This window comes from Struthio camelus, chromosome 14 (assembly GCF_040807025.1).
Source record: "Struthio camelus isolate bStrCam1 chromosome 14, bStrCam1.hap1, whole genome shotgun sequence".
In the NCBI taxonomy this organism is placed as follows: Eukaryota; Metazoa; Chordata; class Aves; order Struthioniformes; family Struthionidae; genus Struthio; species Struthio camelus.
This window is the reverse complement of record NC_090955.1, coordinates 19,153,948-19,178,133: the sequence shown is the minus strand read 5'-3', so window position 1 is coordinate 19,178,133 and position 24,186 is coordinate 19,153,948. Positions and strand designations below refer to the sequence as shown.

At 38.9% G+C, this 24,186-nt stretch overlaps 1 protein-coding gene across 3 annotated transcripts in view; it reads right to left on the bottom strand.

Annotated features, from left to right (window-relative positions):
* NUP210 (nucleoporin 210) overlaps positions 1-24,186 on the bottom strand; it is a 94,099-nt gene that overhangs the window by 8,691 nt on the left and 61,222 nt on the right. For 2 of the 3 annotated variants that reach the window (XM_068960240.1, XM_068960238.1), the window contains exons 15-33: positions 23,959-24,180; positions 22,503-22,676; positions 20,998-21,190; positions 20,641-20,747; positions 18,605-18,709; positions 18,370-18,471; positions 14,054-14,182; positions 13,223-13,350; positions 12,154-12,289; positions 11,788-11,850; positions 11,006-11,185; positions 9,738-9,818; positions 8,588-8,719; positions 8,256-8,414; positions 7,761-7,852; positions 6,068-6,242; positions 2,392-2,567; positions 827-1,044; positions 158-294 (exon numbers count right to left, since the gene is read on the bottom strand). In XM_068960240.1, coding sequence (XP_068816341.1) covers positions 158-294; positions 827-1,044; positions 2,392-2,567; positions 6,068-6,242; positions 7,761-7,852; positions 8,256-8,414; positions 8,588-8,719; positions 9,738-9,818; positions 11,006-11,185; positions 11,788-11,850; positions 12,154-12,289; positions 13,223-13,350; positions 14,054-14,182; positions 18,370-18,471; positions 18,605-18,709; positions 20,641-20,747; positions 20,998-21,190; positions 22,503-22,676; positions 23,959-24,180 — 2,709 coding nt within the window. Of the gene's footprint in view, positions 1-157; positions 307-826; positions 1,045-2,391; positions 2,568-6,067; positions 6,243-7,760; positions 7,853-8,255; positions 8,415-8,587; positions 8,720-9,737; positions 9,819-11,005; positions 11,186-11,787; positions 11,851-12,153; positions 12,290-13,222; positions 13,351-14,053; positions 14,183-18,369; positions 18,472-18,604; positions 18,710-20,640; positions 20,748-20,997; positions 21,191-22,502; positions 22,677-23,958; positions 24,181-24,186 lie in introns of all 3 variants that reach the window. The other variant, XM_068960239.1, reaches the window with a different exon arrangement.

The following is a 24,186-nucleotide window of genomic DNA, read 5'->3' as shown; positions in this document are numbered from 1 at the left end:
CTTGGCCAAGCAAAGAAATCAAGTTTCTGATATAAGCACAGTATAGACTAAAAATACAAACTGTTAAGCTAAATTATCCTCCTTAACACAGATGATACAAACCATGAACTGCACAAACAGACTTTAACTGTTCTAGCAGGACTTTACAGTGCCTCACCTCTCTGTATGTTTTAAGTAACCCAGGAATCTCATAGTAAACAGTGACAATGCCGGAATCCCTCGCCACAGCTGCACCAGTCTTGGAGTCGACTTGAAGAACGCTGCTTAATGAGGAGCTCCACACTCCCGGCAAGCCTGTGAGAGACACTATTTGTACACTGCTAACCGAGGCGTTTCATTCTCGTATTGGTGCCTGTAAGTTTGTACTTATTGCATGGGTAGCATGGGTTTAACACACACTTTGAAATCCATGGAGACTAGATTCAAAGGTCTCACTTGACAGAAGGCTGGCAGCCCGACCCCAAACTGACCTGCAGTTCTACTCTTCAAAAAAGCCCATTAACGCTAAGCATTAAAAGCAGGGAGTGAAGTTAGGCCTTCCTGATTGTTTCTTTGCATTATTCCCATAAAAATAAGCCTTTCAAGCTAACAGAACGGGAATGTTTGAAGTCTGATACTCGTGAATTCAATACAAGCAACGTATTGCAGGGACAATTAAAATTAGAGGAGTTGATCAAACCTATTTTTATCATTAACAAGAACAGTGACATTTGATTCTGAGCAAACATCATAAATTATGCATTTAGCTTTCCTGAGAATGAGGAAGAGTCAGCACTGAAGTGAATTTATATAGCTGCATAAACACAGTGACTGAAGTGCTTCTTACCTTCTTTATTTATAAGCGAGGTACTCAAACACAGCACATCGCCTACCACCACATCTAGGAGTTCAGGAAAGATGGCATGTTGCACAGGGAGTGGCACGTAGTCCGCAATCCCGCTGTGCTCCGCATCCCAAACCTTCAGCAAGGTCAAGCCCACATTTACAGTTCGGATTACAAAAGTGTTGTTCGTGGCTCCTTTCCCAATCTGTACAAAGTCATCTCTACAGATAAAAAGAAATGCTTTTACATTAAGCCAAGTTTCTAATGCATCTATCTCTACCATATATAGCAGGTAGAGACTCTCTTTTTAGATCTGTTTGATTCCTTGTTTTTAGTGATGGATATCTTCTAATGAAGACTGACAGAAATGAAGAAAATATAAAAGTGATTTAGCTGTCATTGAGGCTAATTTCAGTTCTCACATGGTTTTGCTGAGGAAATACTGAGGTCATAACTGTGTGTTAGACCTGTTTCCCAATTTTAACTTTTCTAGAATTTTAACATGAGGTTAAGTGTCTTCTTTCCCCTCTTCTCATGGGGGCAAGAAGCAAAGAAATTAACACGCTAATATGCCGTTTTTCAGGCATAACTTCACAATGCTAAATCACATGTATTTCCACCTTCTGATATTTACCAAAATTTGTGTGTCAGTGTGTTTGAGAACACCAGAGGACGTAAGTACAGCTAGCACAGGGATTGCCAAGGTGGTATCCAAGGCAGCACCACACAAAGGTACTAGTCAGGGTCTTGACAGCAGCAGAGCTGGATCACCGCAGCACTGCGCCGGAGGTTAATGAGCATTGCTTCTCTCTCTGGGGCTAATAATCAGCACACGCTGATGCAGCTCTGTTGTGCCTGGCCATGAAGATAGGTCAGTGTTTTCTCAAGCACCTCTGTGTGCTACAGAAATGTGTGTAGATCATTTAGGTAAAGACAGAAAACCTGGCATTCACCCCCTTTTCTTTCCTTTAATCATGATCACTGATGTATAACTACCAGGTGCTCTGCAGCAAAACTATGCTAATCAATGGAGTAAATAATTGTTTACTAATGACCAGAGAGGATTGTTTTATAGTATTTATTATTCCTTAAGGTAAAGGCCAAAAGGCCTTGTGAAGCCTGGCTCTGCTGGGCAAAGGCTGTATGAGTATATCTGAAGACAGATCCAGAAGTTCAATGTCTTATATAAGACTGGTTAAGCAGGGCAGTTTAAAAGGCAAACGCTAATAAGATCAATTGCTTATATAGGCCACTGATACAGGCAAACTGATGGTTCAGAATCTTTTAAAGTAAAAAGGTACTCCAGCACACCTCACTAAGGATCATGCTTATCTAGACCTACTTTTTTTTTTTTTTTTTTTTTTTTGCTAGAGCATACCAGCTGCTAACTGGAATTCTTCTTTCTGCCGAAGTGTCTCTGAAGACCTCAGAGATTAAATCCTCTCTCTATTAATCCCAGTCCAGGCTTTTTCTTCCACTGACATATCTCTGTTCCTTCCAATGACTTGGGTATGTACATTTGGCCTTTTTTGCTGTCTCTGCAATTAACACCTGTGGTAGACACCTACCTATTTGTTGCCAGGTTGAGCACAGAATTATGTGAGTGAAAGGTATCTCCAGAGTTATCATGAAAATGGACTGTAAAGGTCAGTGTCACACCCAGAGGGAGAGCTAATAATGCCTCTTTGTTTTGTGTGTGCAGAATAGGACTCATGGAGATTCTTAAGTAGGAGATGGGGTAGACCTGTAAAACATCAGCAACGAAAAACAAAATCAATTTGCTTTAATTGCATCTAGAAAATAGTCATCTAAAAGGACTTTGATGATGCAAACATACAAAGTTTCCTTATGAACTGCTTGCTCAGTATTTAGCCATATGACAGCAGCAGTAATATCAGTACATCTATTTCTTTATATTTTTCTCTAACACACTGGGAGTTGAAGTGAGCAATAACAATGTAGAACCCGTATCACAGATTTTGGATATATCCTGTAAAGTAAAACTGCTAAAACTAACTGGATATGTAAGAGAACAAAATTGCCTCTAGACTTCCCTCCTAGTAAGTCTTGAAATAAAGAGTTTAATTCATTCCCAAATTACAACAACAGAAGCAAGTAACTTGCAATGTATATGAAAATAAGGGGATGAAGTCTTTGCTATTTCCCCAGTTCCCAGGCACCAGGTGAGGAAGCCGTGATGGTACAGGCAGGTTCAAAAATCCTTTAGATCTATCCAGGAGAAAGTTTGCCTGGTGGAGGAAACATGAGTAATAGCCACGAAGTTGTTCTCTAAAGATCCTTGCCAAGGATACAAACCGCTGCCCCTCAGACAAGCTAACACCGCTGTCTGTGATTAGAGAGCTCCTGGAGGTGGGAAGGAGCATCACCCACGAACAATCCTGAGTTCTGTGCTGGTGCTGCTTTTCTGACCCACGACTAGGCCTGTCCACCTCGGCACTGCTGGCTGTCCAATGCTGCAGCACAGCTATCCTGAGGCACGGACTAACAGAAATTAAGCGCATGAGATGAGCAGGCTGGGCTTGCATCTGACAAGTCCTAGTTGACTGGCAGCCTGCGTTTTGCTGCTTCAGTGCCTCTCCCCAGTTAAGGTAGAAGTTAGGGATTTCTCCTTCAAATGCTTTAGAAAAATCTGCCAAATTAGCCATATGTGCATACACCCACGCTTTTGCAGGAACGCTCCACTGCAGAAAGTTTGTCTTAAGAAAATAACTTCACAACACTTGATCAAGAATAGTATTACATTTTTAAAATAACTTAGGTAGGTTAACTAGCAAAATTACCCAGCAAAAATGAAAGACAGACAGCTGTTCTTTCAGTTGCAGCTTTTGGAAAATAAATAATGGAAGGATAAGGAAAGCAAAAACCTTAAATGTGCAGAGAAAACAATTTTAAAAGAAGCCCTCAAGCTTATCTTGCAGGAGAATCCCTTTTTCTGACCTAAGAGGCTCAGCTAAAATGTAAAACTTTGTCATCTCAAAATGTACATGTCAAAACTTAAAGAGGAAAGGATAAATTTGGCCGCAGGCAAATAGCATCTTTGGTGAGTTTTGGAGGAAAAAAAAAGAAAGTGGCTAACACACAAGTATATACAGCTGTCTACTCCACAGGCTGATATAATAAGTTAAAATATCAGTGCACATAGTCATCTGCCCAACTAGCTGAGGTAACAAGCTAACAAAAATGCCATTTCCCTTACAGATTTTCAAGCTTTACTTTGAAGTATCAGAAACTGGCCCACAAGGGACAACTGCTAAATTTAATATTGATGAAAGCAGCTATTTACTCTTAAAACATCTCAGTTTTTGAAGTATTTTTGTTATTTAAAATGTTTTAGTTGAGTACCGACTGAGGACAAGTGTTTATCTTGCTTCCATGCAAAGCTTCGGCATACTGTCCCTCCGTACTTCCACTATCCTCCTTGCTTAACGCAAGATAGTCTTTTTCTGAGCAAAGTTGAAGGTCTAAGTGTTAAGTGATGCTGCTACAGCAGTTTGGTTCTTAATTGTGCACAGCTGTAAGTAGATGAAACAAGAGCTTATGAAAGAAAGGACAGGGCAAAGAGAACCTTATCTTGTAATGGCACAACAGACTCGAGCTCATCCCCTCTTCTATCACAATTTTTTCTCCATGACCTTCAGTAAAAATCACTCAAAGTCCCCATGTCTCAGTTCTTCAGCCATAAAACAAAGGTAGTAGCACTCTGTTACCTCACAGGGACACTGTGAGGTTAGACATACTATTTCCATACAAGCAGCACAGTCCTAATAAGCCTAGGAAAACAAACTGCTTGTACAAGATGCTGTACAGAGAGATGTTTCCTACTACCAAGAGCTCACAGGTTTAAAATTGTACCCCACCACCTCCACAGCTCTACAATACCTGAACTCTGTATGAAGAGAAAGCATGAAGAGGGAGTTTAGCTTCAGTACCACTGTATGCTGACTGTCATCTGAGCCAACTCAGTCAAAATTATTAGTTGCTTTTCACTGGCTGGATCCAGCAGTGAAGAGAAGAAACAAGGTCACCTTTAACAGAGCTGTAGGAATTCACTGGGCCCACCTAACAGCAGGAGCGGTATTAGAGAAACTAAGCTACTATTTCTTTTCTCATTCTCCTCCCAGGAGGAGGAATCTACATGCTGTCCTACAGACAGAGCTGAAAATTGGGCGGGGGTGGGGAGGAAGACACTTTGCGGTGATTAAGATTATTAAAATTACAAATAATTTAAAGTCTTATGTTTTAATTAAATATCTTTCTCCACCAGCTGGGGCATACCTGAAAGATGCTGACAGAGTAAAAGGGATAAGAGGAGGTGCAATGGTCAGCATCTCAAGGCTCATATGGCAGGATGTAGAAAGTCCTTGGGAAAAGGACTGTAGAACAGAAATGAAGGATGTCTATCCTTTTAGCATACTAAATGCTCAACCGGTAGGACGCATTATACTGAGCATGAGCAGATTCAATTTAACAACAAAGTTTTGGTAAGAAAGATGTTTCATTTGCCTGAAACTAAGTTTCTATTGCTGACTTTTGCTAAATCTTTGAAAACATCCTCGTGGTTCTTTCAAGGAAGTATGTTGTACCTTAGACACATAAAATAGTCTTGGAGATGCTTCTTGACAGCTCACCAAATACTGGGAACACCAGCTAAGTTATTACATCCGATAAGCTAGGTCTCTTCTCATACAGAGATTCTCTTTATACGCAAAAGAACTGCTGGGAAACAGCAGCAAGAAAATGAAATTTGTGCTGTACAGCGGCACCCACCACATCTTGGAAATCTAGGTACTACTTATGTGCCTTATAACTGATACTGCATTTCTATTCATTAATCTACATGTTTACCTTTTTCACTCATGGCTAAATGCAGAGGTTATGATAGTAATATCTTTTTTTTTTTGAATTTGTGGTTATGAGACTTGTAAAGAGCTTTTTAGAACAATTTTTTCTAAGTTTTAAAGCCACATGCACACAAAGGCCTTTTTGTGAAATGTACCACATTTAATAATATGCTAGGATTTAATCTTCACTTCTGTCTAGCTTGTGTACTAAACTTAATATCAGTTCTGGGCTTTGAATACAAATACTATACTTCACATTTTTCAGAACTGAAGTCTAAAATGCGCAGTTAACACCTCTCATTGATGCAGTAATAAAGATACACTTCTAATACAGGCAACTACATCACTTCTGACTTCAGCAAAGAAAAAGAGAAAATACTACCTTAACTGCTGCTACAATGGTCTGGTTGATCCCAAATGATTCTTGTGAAGTTACTTCAATTGTTGATGATCCTATCAAAGACCCAGAGTTAAGGAAACCTCTCTCATCAATTTTCACAACAGGAACTTTATCTGGCCCGTCCAGGACACGGTAACTCAGTGAAGCAACTCTGTCCCTAACGAAAGAAAAGGAGACCCCCTTAAATAAGTACATCCATATTTACACCAATATATTATTCAAATCCGTGAACTGTGCTATTTGAGGTGTGCTTTTTCCAAGTTTTATCTATAAAAGCTGCAAAGCCTGTGCTCTAATCTAGAAATATTCAAGTTCTGATTTAAGTTCACTTGGAAGAAGTCTTCTCTGGGCTTAGGCAAGTATTCAGATCTACTTGCTGCCCACAGCCTTGCAGTGTCATAATTCACTGAGGTGAATTTGACTCTTAATACTAACGCATAAGGCTACAGAATACAGCTTCTGCAAACGTTTTCTGTAAACAATATTTAGAGGCATATTAGCCTACCAGAGTCAATGCTAGTATTACAGATACAGTTAGGGACATGATTAAATAGATCTCAGTTTCCTGGAGATGGTTTTATATATAAGCTTAATTTTTGGAGTAACTCTCACGGTGGTATTTACATATGAACACAGTATTAATTACATAAACTGTAATTAGTGGACGTTCTGAGTTATTAGCTATTTTTAAGTATGACTCAATATATGTTCTAAAACATCTCTAAATTCCTCCTCCCCCCCCCCCCCCCCCCCCCCGCCCCCAACTCCCCGGCCCATCTACCCCAGCTTCTCCGTTCAGGCGAAAATACTCCATTTCCATCCTAGGAAACACAGCATGCAAGTTATATTTTAGCTGCCTTTTTCTTGGCAATAATGCAAGTCGTTTTGGTGTCACACTTCAGATACTGAGGCTGCAATACTGGATAGTGGAAATACCAAACAAAGAAACTGATCTCTCGCAACTTAACCATGAGCTTATCAGAATAATTGCTGGCATCACCTCAGAAGAGATAGCCGTTAGCAAAAACGTTAGCAAGTGACTATGAATGACAGGGCTCCCATATATCTTTTCCAAAAGCAAACGTGGAGCCACATGGTCGCTTGAGTTCCAGTGAAATTTTAACTGCTCCCTCCCCTTAAAAAGCAAATGCATCTGACCTCCCACATTAGTGAATGTCCTATTGACTGTATCTGCCCGTTCTTATGCTAGGAAAACCAAACATCAAGCTCAAAACAAGTCTGAAGTGTTAACCTTTGAAAATGAACTACATATAAACAGCATCTCATTTGGAAAGGACGTTTTCATCTCCAAAGCCTCTGTCATAGCCTCTGTGCAAGAAGTACAGAGATCTGTTTTCCATAAAGCTTTGATCACCCATAAAAAGAGTCCAGTGAAAGTGGGCTACTGCTTTTAGGGGATCGACACCTTTTAAAATAAGGATCTAAAAGCTTCAACTATTGCATTTTCTAGATACAATCAGACCAACACAAGATGTGACAGAGACTAAGAGTAGGGATAAGATACTATTAATCACAAGGTAAGTTGTGCATTATATGGATGTTCTGTGATATTCTTTTTAAAAGACTGAAACAACAAAAGTTATCTTAAGCACAGAATTATGCTTTACAGTTTCAATAAACAGCTGATAAATCACAGTATGAAAAATTCACTAACCTGTTGGTCTGAAGTTTAATAAAGGAGTTTGGTGACATTAAGATCTGTTCTGCTTCTACTTCTGGATTAACTAGGTGAAGTTTTTCAAATACCTGGAAAGTAAAAGCCACTTCAGCCTAGTGCTATGTGCAGCAAGTAGTTAGTTCCATTTATTTCACCTTCAAAACCAAGAAAAGAAACTATAACTCAACATAATGTAAACCAGGAGATTCATTTCAGAGGCTAACTGCTGATCCAAACTAATACACTCACACGGACACAAAAAAATGAGCGCTATATACAAGAAGTATTGAACACGTAGGGGGGACCTCAGCACCAAGGCTCTTGCATAGCTCTAACTGCTCACCTGCAGCACACAAGTCATTTTAATCTCTGCAAAAGTGGTTCACACCAAAAACTAACTGCTGAATGTGCATTCAGACACCACACCAGTGTGTAGCTGTTTAGTGGCAAAACAACAACAACAGAAAAGACATGTGAAGAACATCACTATACCTGAATTTGGATTTCATCTGACAGTTCTCTTGCCATGTTGTAAAACTGGTCAGCTGCAATATCAAGGACCTTCACAACAACTTTCAAGCCTGTTCTTCCCTTTACTCTGCCATAAACATCCATTGCAAAGTTATATTTTGCCGGAAGTTGAAAAGAAGCCTTGGACAGGAGAAAATGATTAACAGTTTGCTCACTGAAAAAGTTAGAGTTTATACAGAGGAAATGCCACACCCAACACTGACAACGGTTCTCTGAGTAAGTGACAATATTTTCTCAATTCCAATTGAAAACAGCAGTTTTCTTTTCCTGGGGTATATATAAAAAGCATTTACCTCATTGTGTCTTGTCTTGATATCCAAAGTATCTCTCTTTGTAACAGACCAGTGAAATGTTAACCCCGGTACTGCATTGCCAAATGAAAAAGGAGTCTGACTACTCGTGACGCCCATCACATAAACTGGCATCTGGAAACAGAGAAACCAACTTTCTTAGGTAATTCTGGGACAGACACTAGTTAAACATTCACATAGCAAATATAATTAAACTTAATTCAGTAACACAACTCAAAAAGATTATCAGTCAAGAGACAGAACTTCTTATGAAGAAAATGGCATGGCTATGTATATGTGGCAAAGGTATACCAGACAGAAGACTCAAATCACCACCACCCAATATAAGGTACGTTTTGATCAGTTCCCAGTTACTGCACACTCAATGAAAAACAGGTGCCCATTTTCATCAAGAAAATATTACCTCAGTAATCTATTTGTAGCACTAAATCAGTTCATCTCAGCTATGTTACATGTTTTTATATTTTCTACATCTTTTCCTAGACCATCTCTCTGACTCACTCTCTGGACATGAATCTCCCTCTCCATCCCTTCTAACTAAGACAATGTAATATACAAGCACAAGACAGGGAATTTTTCCCCCCTCCCTGATGCAATTCATTCACCTGGATGAGGTGAATGAGCTAGAATCACTAGCCATCTGAAGAAGCCTTCAGAAAACTGGATGAATTACTCATAGGGGAAATACAGGCTCTGAAAACAACTTATTGAAAGATAATTTGAATGATAACTATGCTGGATATAGCAAACATTTTGTAGATTTTTAACATTCAAAGGAGGAAAGTCTCCACTGAAAACAGAGTGAAGATGAGAGAAGCTTTTTTCAAATTTAAAGATTCCCTGATGGTCACACAAACATGCTTCTTCAGCAAGTCCTGAATTTCTGAAAAGTCAGTCTGGTATACAAGGTAAACTTGTCCTGATTTCAGTTTTCCTCAATATGTCCAGCTGAGGAGCTTCTCCACTGAAAGCACACTCATCCCTGCAGCACTGGAATGCCCCAGTGTTATAACCCTCAGAGTGGAAGGCCTGTTAGCTGGGGCAGTATTATCATCAGAAGATGTAATAGGAGTGGTCACAACTTGCAGGTCAGAATTTTAAGGCAATGAAAGGTAATCACAAATCAACTAACCTGCGTGCCGGTTTTCATTCGGGTAATTGGTGCACGAATTCTAACAGCTGTCAGCTGTACTACTTCAACTTCCACTTTATCCTAGAAAGGATGGAAGGAAGACATTGTAAGCATTTATTAAATGTGAACTTGGTTTTGCTTTCAGAACCTATTGTTATTTTGCCATTAACTAATCACTATTTTGTTATGTGATTTGCACGTGACTTTTATCAGGGAAAAATACAGATGGACATAAGTCACTAGGACTGTAAGTATTAAACTGGAAAGTAATTAACTTCTTCAAAAAGTCACAGGCAAATACCTGTACCTAAAAACGCCACCTAAATAAACAACAAATAGCTCTGCTCAAAATTACTGACAGGATGAATGATGGAGCTTAGAGGTGAAAGCAGTGGACAAGATCATAGGGCCCCTAGGAAAAGAGGAATGAATAATTCCAGAAGGTAAAGGAAGACATCAAGAGAACTCAAAGAAAACGAGAACACCACACAGGAAAGGGGACAAAGCATACCGCCAAGGGAAGTTCAGATCTAGCCCTCATTGGGCAGTAGGTTTAGCACCAGCAAAGCTCTGTGGTGGGCAGTAGTTGTCCTTCCTTGACTTCAAATGAAGAGCTTTGGCCCACATTGTTGTTCTGAGACTCATGCAAGCCTCAGTAACTTGTGTTTGGGAGCTGTGGAGCAGGCCTGTAGGAAACACTTTACTAGTAGGAAATTCAATGGATATAGACCGAGGTGGATCTTAGAGATTCACTGCTTGAACTTTCTAGATGGGTGCAGGCAACAGCACAGAATGACAATACTCTACATAGCTCGTCTGTAGCTTAAGAAACTATGGATTTCTTAGGCAATAGTTACCTTCTAACATCCACTAACATAAGATGCTACTAAGTGTAAGGCAGTGCAGGTAAAGACAGCCTTCTGCTATTTTAGTAAGGCTTCTCCAGTTGGGCTTTTCTAGATTTACTAACCAAGTCTGAAGATATCAAACCATTCAAAAAATCTCCCTGGGTTATCAGAGGAACTTAGAATTAAGGTACAAGCAAGACATAGCGCCAAGCTATCTGCTGAAGGTATTTCCTGTACCAGCAAACGCATGAGTTGACAGACGACAGAGTAGGAAGCGCTAGTTGTCCATCACCTCAGGGAAACCAGCAAAGTGCACGAGATGAAAACGCTAATGCGAAAAGATCATTCGTCACTTTTGAACCAAACCTATGAGTTAAATGGAGGCTCTTACAGCTCCAAATAGTATCATTAAAACATTACCTGGGACACCACAACAAGCTTCCCTGTCTCTGCATCAACAGCCTGCACCACTCCTGTCACCGTCCCATTCCCAATTGCCGCTCCTCTGACAAGGCCAGTGCTGTTCACTGATGCAATCTTCTCATCACTGATGGAGAAAATTATGTTGGATTGAGGTTGAGGACCTCCTTCTGAAGTGATCTATAATTAATAACACAGAACAACTGAATTTATTCATCAGACACTCGTTCTGGTCAATGCTACAGTGCGCACCCTTCTTTGCTCAGCAGCACTACAACGTCTTCAGTAAAGAAAGGGTGCCTGTACCTTCGAGTGTATCTGAGTTGACTTCTCCATCACACTGGTCCATTCACAATAGGTCACTGGAAAGCATGTGAAGCTAAGCACAAAAGCAGACTGCACACTTTGTGGAGTGTAATGGGCTGATGTCTAACTCTTTGCCACAACTGGTGTAATTCTGCTCCATTTTTAGTTTGTATAACTAGCCCACTAAACCTAATTTTATGGAGGTGACAGATTTACTCAACGCTAGTAGTCCCAGTGGAAAAGCTGACACTCACTGGACACAAATAAACACAGAACCTTTGTTCTCACACCACAGTAGTGGAAGGTAATTCCAGAATGAAACTGTTCTGTTTTTGAAAAGAGCATTCAGTGTGAACATAGCTATGTTGCTAAGTTGAATACCTACTCCCAAAAAACAAAATTGTACACATTTATTTTAAAATGGGAATTACAAAAGTAAAGAGAGCAAGCGCGAGCAAGTGTGAGACTGGCCTTACCTGAATCACTGCCCCTATAATTAGGGTCACTTTCCTTGGCAGTAGTCTAAATGGGGGAAAGACCTAAAAATGGAAATACGGATACTTGTGTTCATGCTATTTCAGTCAGATCAATTATGCCACACAACAGTACATACAAAAATTAAGTCTTTATTTCCTTAATTACAGTAAATTGAGCCTGCAGAAACTAATCTCATCACCTGCAGTTGCAGAGCACTATGAAGTCTGAAATGGACTAGCATTTAGGCAAACTACTAGACAGAAAAGGGAAATGGATCATTACAGCAAATTAACACTTCCATATTATTCCTGTGCTACCATAGCATACGTTTTCTTTATACGTGTATTTTATCTAAAATTATTTACTTCAATCTGTTGTGGAGCAGAGTTGATTCTTTGTCCTCTTCGGTCAGCAACAGTTGCCATAAGACTAGTCTGACCTATGGCCATTCCATGCACTAGAAAAGCAGCAGTGTGGTCATCGAGAGCCTCACTGAGTGGGCTGTAGCAAAGAAACACATTGAATTAGGAAAGTTAATTGAATAAGTTACATGAGTAATGAATGTGAGGAACTTACTTAGCACAGAGCAGTTTTGTCATAGGACCGCTAAATGACTAAATCTTAAAATAACTGTAGCCACAGTTCAACACTAAACATCATGAAATGGCTCTTTGTAGCCTAGAACTCTTCAGTATTTCATTTCAAGATGAGATATGGTTGGTATGGACCAAAACTCTCCCAGAGAGACCACAACTTATCCAGTACGGACAATAGTGGCAGAAGCCTCAAGCACGTACCCTGACACTATTTAATGGACTGGTACAAATACAGGCAAGTGGTACTGCATAACACATACACAAAAACACACCCTTCCCCATACAAAGTAGAATATTTACTACTCATTATCTTGACACTACAAAAATTACAGTTCAAGGAAACCCCTTTCTTCTTCTGTGATTTTAATCATTGTGTTTAAAGCTTGGAAAATAAAAGAGCTTCTAGGTGATATAATGATTTAGCTTACTTGTTTCTAAAAGGTTAAGTAACAGGCAGAATGAGCTTGATAACATCAGACATGTCTCCACAAACACATTCTTCATGTGACATTACTCGCAAAGTCACTGCTTCCAAGATGCTTACGGCTCGATGAAATATTACAGTATATTAATAAACTCTCAGAGTCAACAAGACTTAAAGGCTTAGCCTAGGTAGTTTTCCCCATAAATAATAATTTTTAAGTCACTTAACTGGTAATTAAAACTCTGAGGCTCTCCATAAAAAAAAAAATACAACCTTTGAATTAATTGCATTATCAAAAGTCTCATCGGTCATTGTATACTACCACCTCTCTAAGCCAGTACCTTTACTTACGTTTTTGCTTATTCTATCTATAAGCATAGCTACATGTTAATGACAAACAATACATTAACTTACACAAGTGAAACAATTTGAGATGCTGCCCTTAGTTTTAGATCCATGACAGCAAAGTATTTCGCCAGAAAAGGTTTCTTAGAGTCATCCACAACTCTGACATAAGCTTTAACCGTTTTTCCAATCTCCACCTGAAATGTATAGTCACACAGAGTCATTTTTCATTTAAACTATTTAAAAAAAACTTATTTATTAGCATAAACGCTTTCATTTTATTTTGCATTACACATTTAGTAGGGTATTGAAGATAAGGCCCTAAAGTTAGATTAGCACTGATTTGAAAGGATAATCCCTGCTAGCTATGGTTGGTGTCAAATTAAATAAATGAATTCATACGTTTCAGGCAGAACATCCAGAAGTATCAACACTTACTTTGTATAAGATACACTCAAGTTTGCAAGTAAAATGAAGTGGACCTCCTTTTTGTTTTTAAAGCATGACATATGGAAAGTGACCTTGGAGTAAAACTTACTCCTAAAAAAAAAAAAACCACTCTCGTACTTTAAATGACAAGAAATGCAAATTAGTGTGCGCATATGAATTAGCTACATTACATTGTTGTGTAAATGCAAAAGTTGACATCACTGCCACACTTAATACAAAGTAAGAGAGAGCTGATACTCGCTCTGAAGTGCTTATAACCTGAACAGGTAAGTTTGGGAGGGAAGAACAGAGGCAGAGGGAGACCAAACACTTTCTAAGGTTACAGCAGTAGCGAAGGGCCCTGATCACTACACAATTATCTCATACATCTTTCAGCTTTATATTCATGATCAACTGAAGGAATCAGGGCAATCCGGGTCAGCTAATAGCACTGACTGAAAAACTACTAACCTTGTCAACAACTCGGATGTACAGTTCTTGTATATCAGATACATAAATTTCAGCTTTAGCTGGTGCGGGGAAAGCCAAACACAAGTCATGAATCATTACAGTCACTGATCCTGGAAGCAAAGGATGCACCTAGGATGCCAAAAGAAAATTCTGTTACACCATTTTTCCATTTTCATTTGCCTGTCATTCATAGGATGAAACTTATTTCCCTTTTAGGGCAGAAGTAATTGGATGCAGGAGTCTCCAAGCCTCAGACACAGATGTTTCTTCCACTAAAGCAAAAGTAAAGTTGTAATATATATTTAAACAATATCACACGATTGAGCAAGTGCAAATGGCCTCTGGACAGCAATTAAATTAATGGATCTTAATCTGGAAGCAGTCTGGCATCCTGTTATTCTCCTTCTGCCATCAGAAGGATAAAGACAAACAACAAATTGTTTGGAGCAATGAAACTTTTCTTAGGGGAGTAAAAAAACAAAACAATGGGGGGGGGGGGAGAAAATCAAGGACAGGGACTATGACTCTAAAGCACTTACTCCTTTTAACCTGAATGGATAGCCAAAATTTGGTGGTAGATCTTTCTGGATAGGAGGACAACTGGCAAGTCAGTTATTTCTTTGTTACAAGTATTATGATTATTTAAACAAAGAACATACATTACACTTACTAGAACACAGCAAGGATCAGACAATGAAGAATCAGACCTTTGCTCAAAAATACAAGCCCTCAGAATAAAATATCAAGCCCAAGGTCTTCTTTGCACGCTTTAAGGTCATGTTGCTACAGCTTGTTCACGTTGTCTTTGGAGTTCTCTCCTTCCGTTTGCCCAATCTTGCCACACACCTCAGAGACGATCCTGACAATTCTCTCCACCACCAGGACTTACACTTTGGCCAGAGAAATGTGCAGATGTTTGGTGTCCTACTCTATTTACTCATCTGGCTCATAAAAGAATTCCCTTAAACCAGCTTTCATAGATAGCCAGGCCTCCCAATTCAAAGGTATTTAATATAATTCCTATTTGCAGCACCACAGGAGTTAAACAGTGAGAGCAGTTGAAATAGCTGTCATTTTTTTCACTGAGAGCACCACTCTAGTTTTGCCTCAAAATGAAAAGGAATATAAAGTTTTAATAAATATCAGCTTTCAGAACAGTAGCGGTGCCCAAAGTGCGTGGCTAATTCATATAGTGGGGGCATATATTAACACACACCCATGGGAAGCAGAGAAGGGATGTGGCCAGGAGGAGCAGCATGACCACGGGGACAAGGATGCCAGTGTGGGCTGGGAGAAGGGAAAGAGAAGCTAACAGAGCAGGGGGGCAGGCGGGGAAAGCAAGCACGGCTGTGACAACCCGAACCGTTCCTGTCCCAGTTACCTCTTCCTTTCTCATCTCCTATTGCATGTCCAGCAGCTCCCTAGTCTAGGGTGCACTTCATTTCATTCCCACTATTCCTTCTTCTCCTGTACCACTCACATGCAGATAAACTGGTGAGCCAAAAAGCAGGTAGAAGATACAGAAGGTATCCAGAGGGATCCCAGTAAACAGTCTGAGAATCACTGCACGAGAACATGGATTCGGTTTCTCAGACCATTTTACTATCATGCCATCAAACTAACCCATATCAATGTGGCTCAATGGATATCTGGCACGGCATTCTGGTATTTAAAACTGGAGTTTGCTATTTTTCTACACAGACCATTCTGCTTGCTTCCACAGAAAGAAAATCTGTAGGTGATATCAATATTTAACTCAAGCATAGCATACAGGACTAGCAATATGCTTTTAAAACAGTTTTTTGAAAATTCCTTTTGGAACATGTAAAGAAGTTTTTTTTTTTTCTTTTCTCTTTTTTTTTTTCCTCTTAAATCTGACAGGTAGTTAAAACAAATCTCATTTTGTACTTCACAAAGCCTGTCTTCTTTGCACTGCTGCACTGCTTAAATTCAGTGTTCTATTCTGAAATTACCATGTGTACATCAGTTAAAGCAATGCTACACCTGTGAGGGAGATGTGACTGAAGACCTTAAGAACTGGAAAAGTGTACAGTGTTCAGAAATAAGCTTATCTATTTTTCCCCCCACCTCTGCGTCTAGCTGACTCAGGCTCTGAATATATTCCCATCCTACGCTTCCTACAGGGAGAGAATTAAAATGTTTTATCAACATTTCTTCCCGTATTTTGAACGATGAACCCCCCCCCCACCCTCATCATCATGAATTCGCAACTAACTTATTTTGTGAAGTATACATTTATCCATATATGTAAAAGAATACCCTTCAAAATAGCTTAAGACATTTCCAGTTCATGTCTAATGATCCCTACAATTCAAGTATACAATTTTATTGTTGTTCACTGCAGAATACATCTCATATCCTGGGCTTTTAGACGAAGTCAAGTATAGCTCTAGTTTAATCATATTTTCTGTTGCAGAAAAAACAATTAAAACTTTACAGAGATGAACCCAACTCTTTAACAGATACTTATTTTCAATAATAGGATAAAATACTGAGGGTAAAATATCCCGACTTAGCAGGAAGCAAGAATTTGAAGATTTCAGTAGTGCTGACCCACAACAAAGATTCCAATATCATTGAAGAAATCAATTCATCTTTTGCATAACACTCCTGAATAATTCTGTCACATCATTAGTCATTTTGTGCTTATGAGACCAGGAATGTTTTACTACAATATTGCAATAGAAAAAGAACAATTTGGTACTAGCTTTTATCCTTTAAATACAGGGTATACGTACAGATCACTACCGCAGTGAAACAATTTCCAGTACCCGAAACTGCTAGTACAGAGACCCCAGCATAAAGCTTGAATGTGACAGGCAAACATACCCAAGGTTCATTTGTTGCCTCTCCAGCCACATGTACTGGAAAACGATCAGTAACATTGTAGAGCAATAGTTGTATAATGTGGTAATGGCATTTTTAACAGAAAATATGACACGCTGCTTCTAAACACAGCACAGTCACCTTCCATCAAACCTTTAATGCATAAACACCACTTCTTTCAGTAAAAGAATGTTGATTATATAAATCAAATGGTGTTTGCAATGTGTTACCTCAGGCCCTGCCATGTTATGCTAGCCCACTGACCTTACGTTTGAGGGGTCTCTATTTGAGCATAGTTTGCAAAACTCTATGATACAAAAGAACTCAAATGTTAGTGTCAGATAATTGCCAAACGTACAGATCCCATCCAACTGTATCTGTGTACTGGGAGAAAAGTCCCCAGCATCTCTGAATCCACAAACTACACAAGGATTTGCCTCTTAATGAAAACAAAGTTCACAGTTAAAGCATATACAATTTTGATTTATAGATGCTAATCTCACTTCCACACAAACATATCTCAATTTTATAGTTCTCATTATCATTATGCAGTATTTGCGATCAAATTCTTATTAAGATAAATTTTTGGATTATGTGTCAGTCCGGATTCTCCCAGAAGTCTGACTTCTATCCTCACATAAGGCATTAAGATAGAAAAGAAAAGGCAGTTAATTATTTCTTGACAACTGCCAACACATGCTATCTGCCTTGTAAATCAAGTTCAATTCACCAGAGCAGCAGATGCAGTGAGAGACGTATACTGTATTTCATACAAGTATGTAGGTCAATAAGAACTCCTGATAAGGGACTCAAATAATACACATTTCTTGTTATGACTGAACATAATTTTTTTAAGCTGCAATAGTACCAATATAGAAACTTCATTTTATATGCTTACAGAACAGTGAGGATAGGTAAAATGGACTGACAGTTTTGAAAGAAGATGTAGATTGCCAGTGTGCTGAAACACAGCATATGTCTATCATGCAGCTAGTTTTATTGCTGTGATAAAAGATAATTGTTTAGAGCAGAAGGAAGACTTGGGTAAGAAATGAACTAAAGTATATGCTCAAAGTACACAATTAGATCACTGTAATATATTGCTATAGTTGATTATACTTTATTCCCAGATTAAATAACAATTTGAGACATTAAAAATCAAAGCATAAAATGTGTACTTTCTTGCATCTCTGCTAACAGGTCAATAAAAATTAAATAAGGTAAACATGAAAGAATGAATTCAATATCTTAATATAAGTGTCGAATAGGCTTTACTAGTTTTCTAGGAGATCTGCAGTTCTGCTGAACGCCTGTAACCTCTTCACTATGGGCTAGAGGCTGCACACTGTGGAAGCATGAGCCTGAATTTAGGAAAAAGTTACTCCTTCCAGTACCAAGAGAGACACAAAACAAACAATCACACATTCAGATCACTAAAAAGTCATAACATAATAAGTTACTTCACTCACCAGAGCAATGCCTTGAGTTTCTTCATGAGCCACTCTTACAATATCTGCAACACTGGTGTTAATGAAAAAGTATCCAGAACCTTCTCTGACGAGCAGTTCTGCCTAAAAAACAAAAAAGCATACAAAATAAGATTGTATTTTTCTAGAACCTTGTTAAAACGGGTATCTTTACCCCGATCACAATTCACATCATCATCCTCCCCCAGTTATAGAAGTAGCTCTATAAATTCATTACCTGGACCTCAGGATGATTGTAAATGGAGACATCAGTAGGGCTCACTTTCACATCTTCAACGAGTATTAGTTCAATAGTGGCAGACACTGGTAGAAGAGGGTCATACTGAAAGAAATTATTCTATTTACCAGCTGTTATACCAAGCATTCAAAGTCAGAAAACAGCGAAAGTCTTTTGTATATGCAGGGAAGGACAGGTAAAGCAGATGAGCAAAGAGCCAGTGCCAGAAGAAAAGTTTAGGTTAACAGAACGTCCACAAAAATCGAGTAATTGGCTTAGCTGCTCTCTCATTTCTACATGCATAGCTATATATAGGACATGCTGCCATATTCTGCGTTATGTCTAAGACAAAGAATACAGGCCTACACATTAAAGATTTGCCAGGATTAATTAACCAAGTCTGACATATATGGGTAGTCTATTAACTCAGAGACATGCTCTTACAGAACAACAAAGCATAGAAGACAGAATGTTTTCTTCTACTTAAGATCATCATCTTCGGATTCTTCCTAACAGGCCGCCAAAAGAACTTCTCCCTTACATGTAAGTACATAAGCAGTAGACCAGATGCAAGTCTAATCTCTCCCTCCTAACAACATTAACTTAAATAGGGAAAATGCTTTTTAGAGGAAGTTAGTACTATGTACTCATTTCACCTAATTAGTAAAATAATTTCCTTGATGTAGAAAGGATGTCATCTTTTCCTAATGACATAATAGGATGCTCCACTTAAACAGGGAGCAGTCATCAAGACATCTTAATATACCATCAATTAGATTTTTATTTGAGTTTGTTTGTAAGAAAGAAGCATGGACAGTTTGAAAGCAGAGTATAGCAGACTGCTTCTACTGTATTTGAAAACAGTAGGCAAATCATCCAGTTTAAATGAACAACATGAGCCTTTGTAACAGTGGCAGAAGTGGCATCTACAACTACCCTTCTTCAACTAACCAACAGATTCCTCCTAAGCTTCAACATAAAGACTAGGACTAAAGAGAACTCCAGGGCCTTTTTGCATGTGTGTGCCCCCACAGTGAAATACAAACTTCTCTGAACTCAGGAGGCAAAGTTTAGAGAACTTACTATTCTAGCTACCTCTACGTGTGTGAGAGAATACTGAATATCGGTTTAATAAGGCAGAGCGCAGCAAATAACAAAACATGGCAGGACACACACACCCACACAAACTAAACACAACCACAAACCAACAGCTTACGGGGAAAAGGACTGGTCTAGTAATTGTGACTACGTTACAGTCAAAGTCTTCACTGGCCATGCATCTGCTTCCCAACAGGAGCAGACTGGAAACCTCACTGAAAAGCCAAGAACCAAATGGTGATACCGATTATCTTCCAAAGAAATTTCACATCCAAATGCCAAACCCAGGCCACACCAATAAAACTCCAGATCACGGGATAGTTCACATTGCTAGTGCCCATTTGTTACCGGCCTTGAATTAAGACTACTCTAACCTCTAGCTCCAAGTTTTGCTCTTAAGACAGAAGTGAAGTCAAAGCATAGGTAAAACCTAGGCTCCGATTAATACTCTTATAGTCTGATGTTTTCCGTCAGCTTTTGCTTTGCCCATCCAGAACCTCTCTACTCTGTTTTGCAGCGGAAATCATAAGTACATTTGCTCTCCCCAGTGACAGCTGCATCAAGCACATGGTTGCTTAAGTGAAGGACAAGCAGCAGAACTTAACCAATTCATTAAAAAAACCTAAATGAAAACAAAGTTAAGTGAAACAATTCTTGTAATCCCCTTGTCCAGATGGTACAAAAGAAAGAAAAAAAAAAAAGAAAAAGAGTATGTGATATGAACAGTTAAGGTGAAGGTGAGGGAGAAAAAAGCAGGAACATCCATGAATATTATAAAAATGCAGTGGTATGCATCTGTCTTCAGAAGCAGCTAATGAATTGCCTTATTTTTAGATTATTATGTATCATGCACATATCACTAAGGAAATAAATATATAGAAACACTATACACTAAGCATCACGGGGAAATATGGACAAAGCCCCCAAGTTCTAAGTACCGGTATTTTCACTTTAGCTGCCTTGAGATGAGCTTGTCGGTATCCTGTTGCAGTTGCAGAGACAGCAGTGGTTCCAGATTGATGATGAACTAAAACAGTTTGCAAGCCTGGAGCAAAAGAAAAAGTCAAATGAATCCAATTATGGGGAAGAAAAAGAAAAAGATGAAACATACACTGTTAATATCTTCCACTATCATTCCAAACAATTAAAAAAAAATCGCTTCAAATACGTGCTGAGGACAAGATGGAATACAATTTTAGGAATACGATTTTAGGATATCAAGCGCAGACAGTACTGAGTAGGATTAATCCATGCCTTCTTCAAACAATGAAATGTTCATTTAAACTGATTCTTACCATGCATTTTCTTTTGACCGCTTGCATCTTCCTTCAGTGTGAGCTCCATTGGCATATCAGGCTCAATGTTAGCTAAGGACATTTTTGTTGATTCCCAAATAATGCTAAGAGAACTGAAATTATCAAATTTACTGCCCTGTTGGTCATACGCAGCCAAGTCCAACACTGGATTGCGATAATTTGAAACAGGAACCTGAAAAAGGAATGAGTATTTTGAACTGAACAGATGCAAGAGTATTTTTAATCATTAAAGAAAAAAGTTATATTCAGAGTTCCATGAAATTTGTTGAAAGATCCATTATGTGAGTAATGTTCATTAAAGTGAGCCATCAGTGCAGTCATTAAGCTGTACTTCAACTGTGAGGGTTTTCTGTTGGATCTTTTTTATTTTAAGGTAACTCACTGGCAAACAAAAACAAACATATACAGCTTGAGTAGTCTTTGGAGTTCAAATAAATTAAGAAAAATACTGCTGTTACCCAGAAGATACAGCTCAGAAGTCTAATGTGCATCTTGCGAAAAGCATGAGTGATAGCATGTTTCACTACTGATGCAGTGAAAATAAGTCTGAAACATATGGAACTAGAAAAACAGTCAAACTCAAGAGTTACTTATAACGTACAACAGTCTCCTTCCTATTTCCTTATTAGGCAGGAAGTTGGAGAGATTCATCAAGTCAATATCAACTGCAGTTTTATGAAACTAGGATTTCTCGTATATATGACTGGTAATATTAACATGACAAATATAGAGTTTACTCAGCAAATAAGGTATGATTGCAGTCATTCGGATGCAGAGAACAGTCCTTTATGCTTGATAACCTACACATATGTATTGTCCAGCTACTGGGGCCTGTATTTGCAAAGCTGAATGCCCCTAGCATCACTGAACAACACTCTCCAGTTGTAAAACTGCTTCACATCCACTGTCTTTGTTCCTGTACAAAGACAACACACACAAGCGTACATTCATGAGAAAACTGCATAGTAAAAATTGTCTCTATATACTCAATGGAATAGTTAGAATGAGATGGTATAGGAAAGAGGTACCTTCCTTAAACAGCTGCTGGAAACACTTTCAAGTTTTTAGTGCAGGTTGTTTTTTTAGTGCAAGTTGTTTCTTGGGGAGGGTGGTGGGGTTAAGTTTGTCCTACTTTCCTTCTCCTCTCCCCTTCTGCTTATCATGCTTTTTCAGAAAACAGGTCTCCTCACAGGAGGACGTTTTTGTCAGAAGACACAACCCATATGCACAGCCCTTATTTTCTGATACGGTCCCTTTTATAAAAATGTACTTGAACGACCACTGTAAGAATCTCATGCAGACTGTTCTCTGCAGAAGTAGACAGCAACAGATCACGTGTGGAACCAGTGCCACCCACAAGACTGGAGTTACTGGTAGTCTTGCAGCCTTCAAATCAGCTGTTTTGTGGTATTTGTGTGATGGTCCAAACACCAATTGCAAGTTATAAGAACATTGTTCTCCTGTCACTGTTTTCTCACACTTACCACTTGCTTGTTTTGTTGCAGCAAAGGACAAGAGAAATCAAGCTGAGGACTTGCATAAACAGGGGTCAAAGTGAGCCGCGAAGGGACAGCACAGATGAACTTCACAACAGCAGGTTCAACTGCTGGAAAAGGATTTGTGATTGTGGGATTGTTTCCAACTGTTAAGGCAATAACCTGTACAATTAGAAAAACAGGAGAGAGAGAAGTGAAAAGAGAAGAAGGGTACTGAGTCCAAGCATACTCATTTCACACATCCCAGTTACACTCCAGTGTTGGAATAAACAAGCAAAAATATGATGTTTATGGATTTGTACCACCAGTGAAGATAAAGATGTAAAAGGAGACATATTAAGAATGGTTCCATACCATTGTCAAAGAATTACTGCTGTGAACTGTTCCTAGGTGCTCATGCTCACTACCATCAAATTTAATTCAAAGGACAAATCTCTCATAACGTACAAAGCTAACAGGCTGCTTTTTTTTTTTTTTTTTCCTTGTCAGTGAGACTAGAATAACCCAAAGATATTATTTATAAGCACTTTATTATGTTTAAAAACATCTTATGTTCTATTTTACATTCCCTCTTTACTCCCCAACGAAACATGTATGATGTAAATACAAAGCAGGCTATCCCAGCAGGCTGAGGTAGCTCTGGTTACTTGTCTTAACCACTGTCGTGCTAATGCTAGCCAAAATCACGTAGATGCAATCAGTGCAGTACAGTGGACAGCAGCCAAGGCATGCAGAGCCAGAGACAAGATGCTTGCTCCTTTCTGAATGTGCACTTACAGAAATAGCAGCATCCACTGACGACTTGAGTCAAACAATTTGCTGGCTACACTAAAATGCTTAGCCCTTGCAAAATTGCAGGAGAAGTAAACATAAAAATCAAAGCTAAATGCTTTATAAACTGTCCAGGGTCAGGAAAGCAGGAGAAATCCCTTCTGCAAGTGTCAGAAAACAAAACCAGGTGGAACATAACAACAGCCAGTTTCAAAGGCTACCTAAATATTTAAACAGCCTTGCGTACTCATAAGGCTGTCATTTATTTGAACCAACAGAATTATACTGGAGTGTAACTTGGTCAGACTGAGGGTCAGTCTTCTGTGGTAACCTTTTACAATGATCTTACTCACGTAAATTGAAGCAAGTTGCAGTTATTAGGATCTATCTGTTCTATTATATTCCACAAAAAAAAGATTCCTGTGGCTTTATACTGCGATAAACCCATCAAAAAACACTTGATAACAATTTTATAAAATGCTTACACCTAAAACCTGCATCAGCATCACAATGAACAAAACGTATAAACAATGTACTTATCCAAGCTCTTTACTGGCTTTTTATAAAAACTATTTAAAAGCTATATGGTATCATAAATCTATCTGAAGCAAGACCTCAATTGCCTTGGCTTGGTTTTTGATGGAGGACAATATAAATACCTTTGGGCACTTACTTGCTCTCCCAGGCTTTTGCAAGATGCTCTAACCCAATGCTGGGTATTACTCCGAGATGTAGGAAGTCCAAATAAAGAGAGACCAATGCTTTGTGTGTCCTCAGCAGTGACGTTCCTGAAGAATTTTGAAGGCTCTTGTACCCACGGTCTGGGTCCTCCCTCAAACAACATATCTTTAGAGGAACCCAAAGTCACTAAAGCAACAGATGGAGGATCAATAGCCTGAAA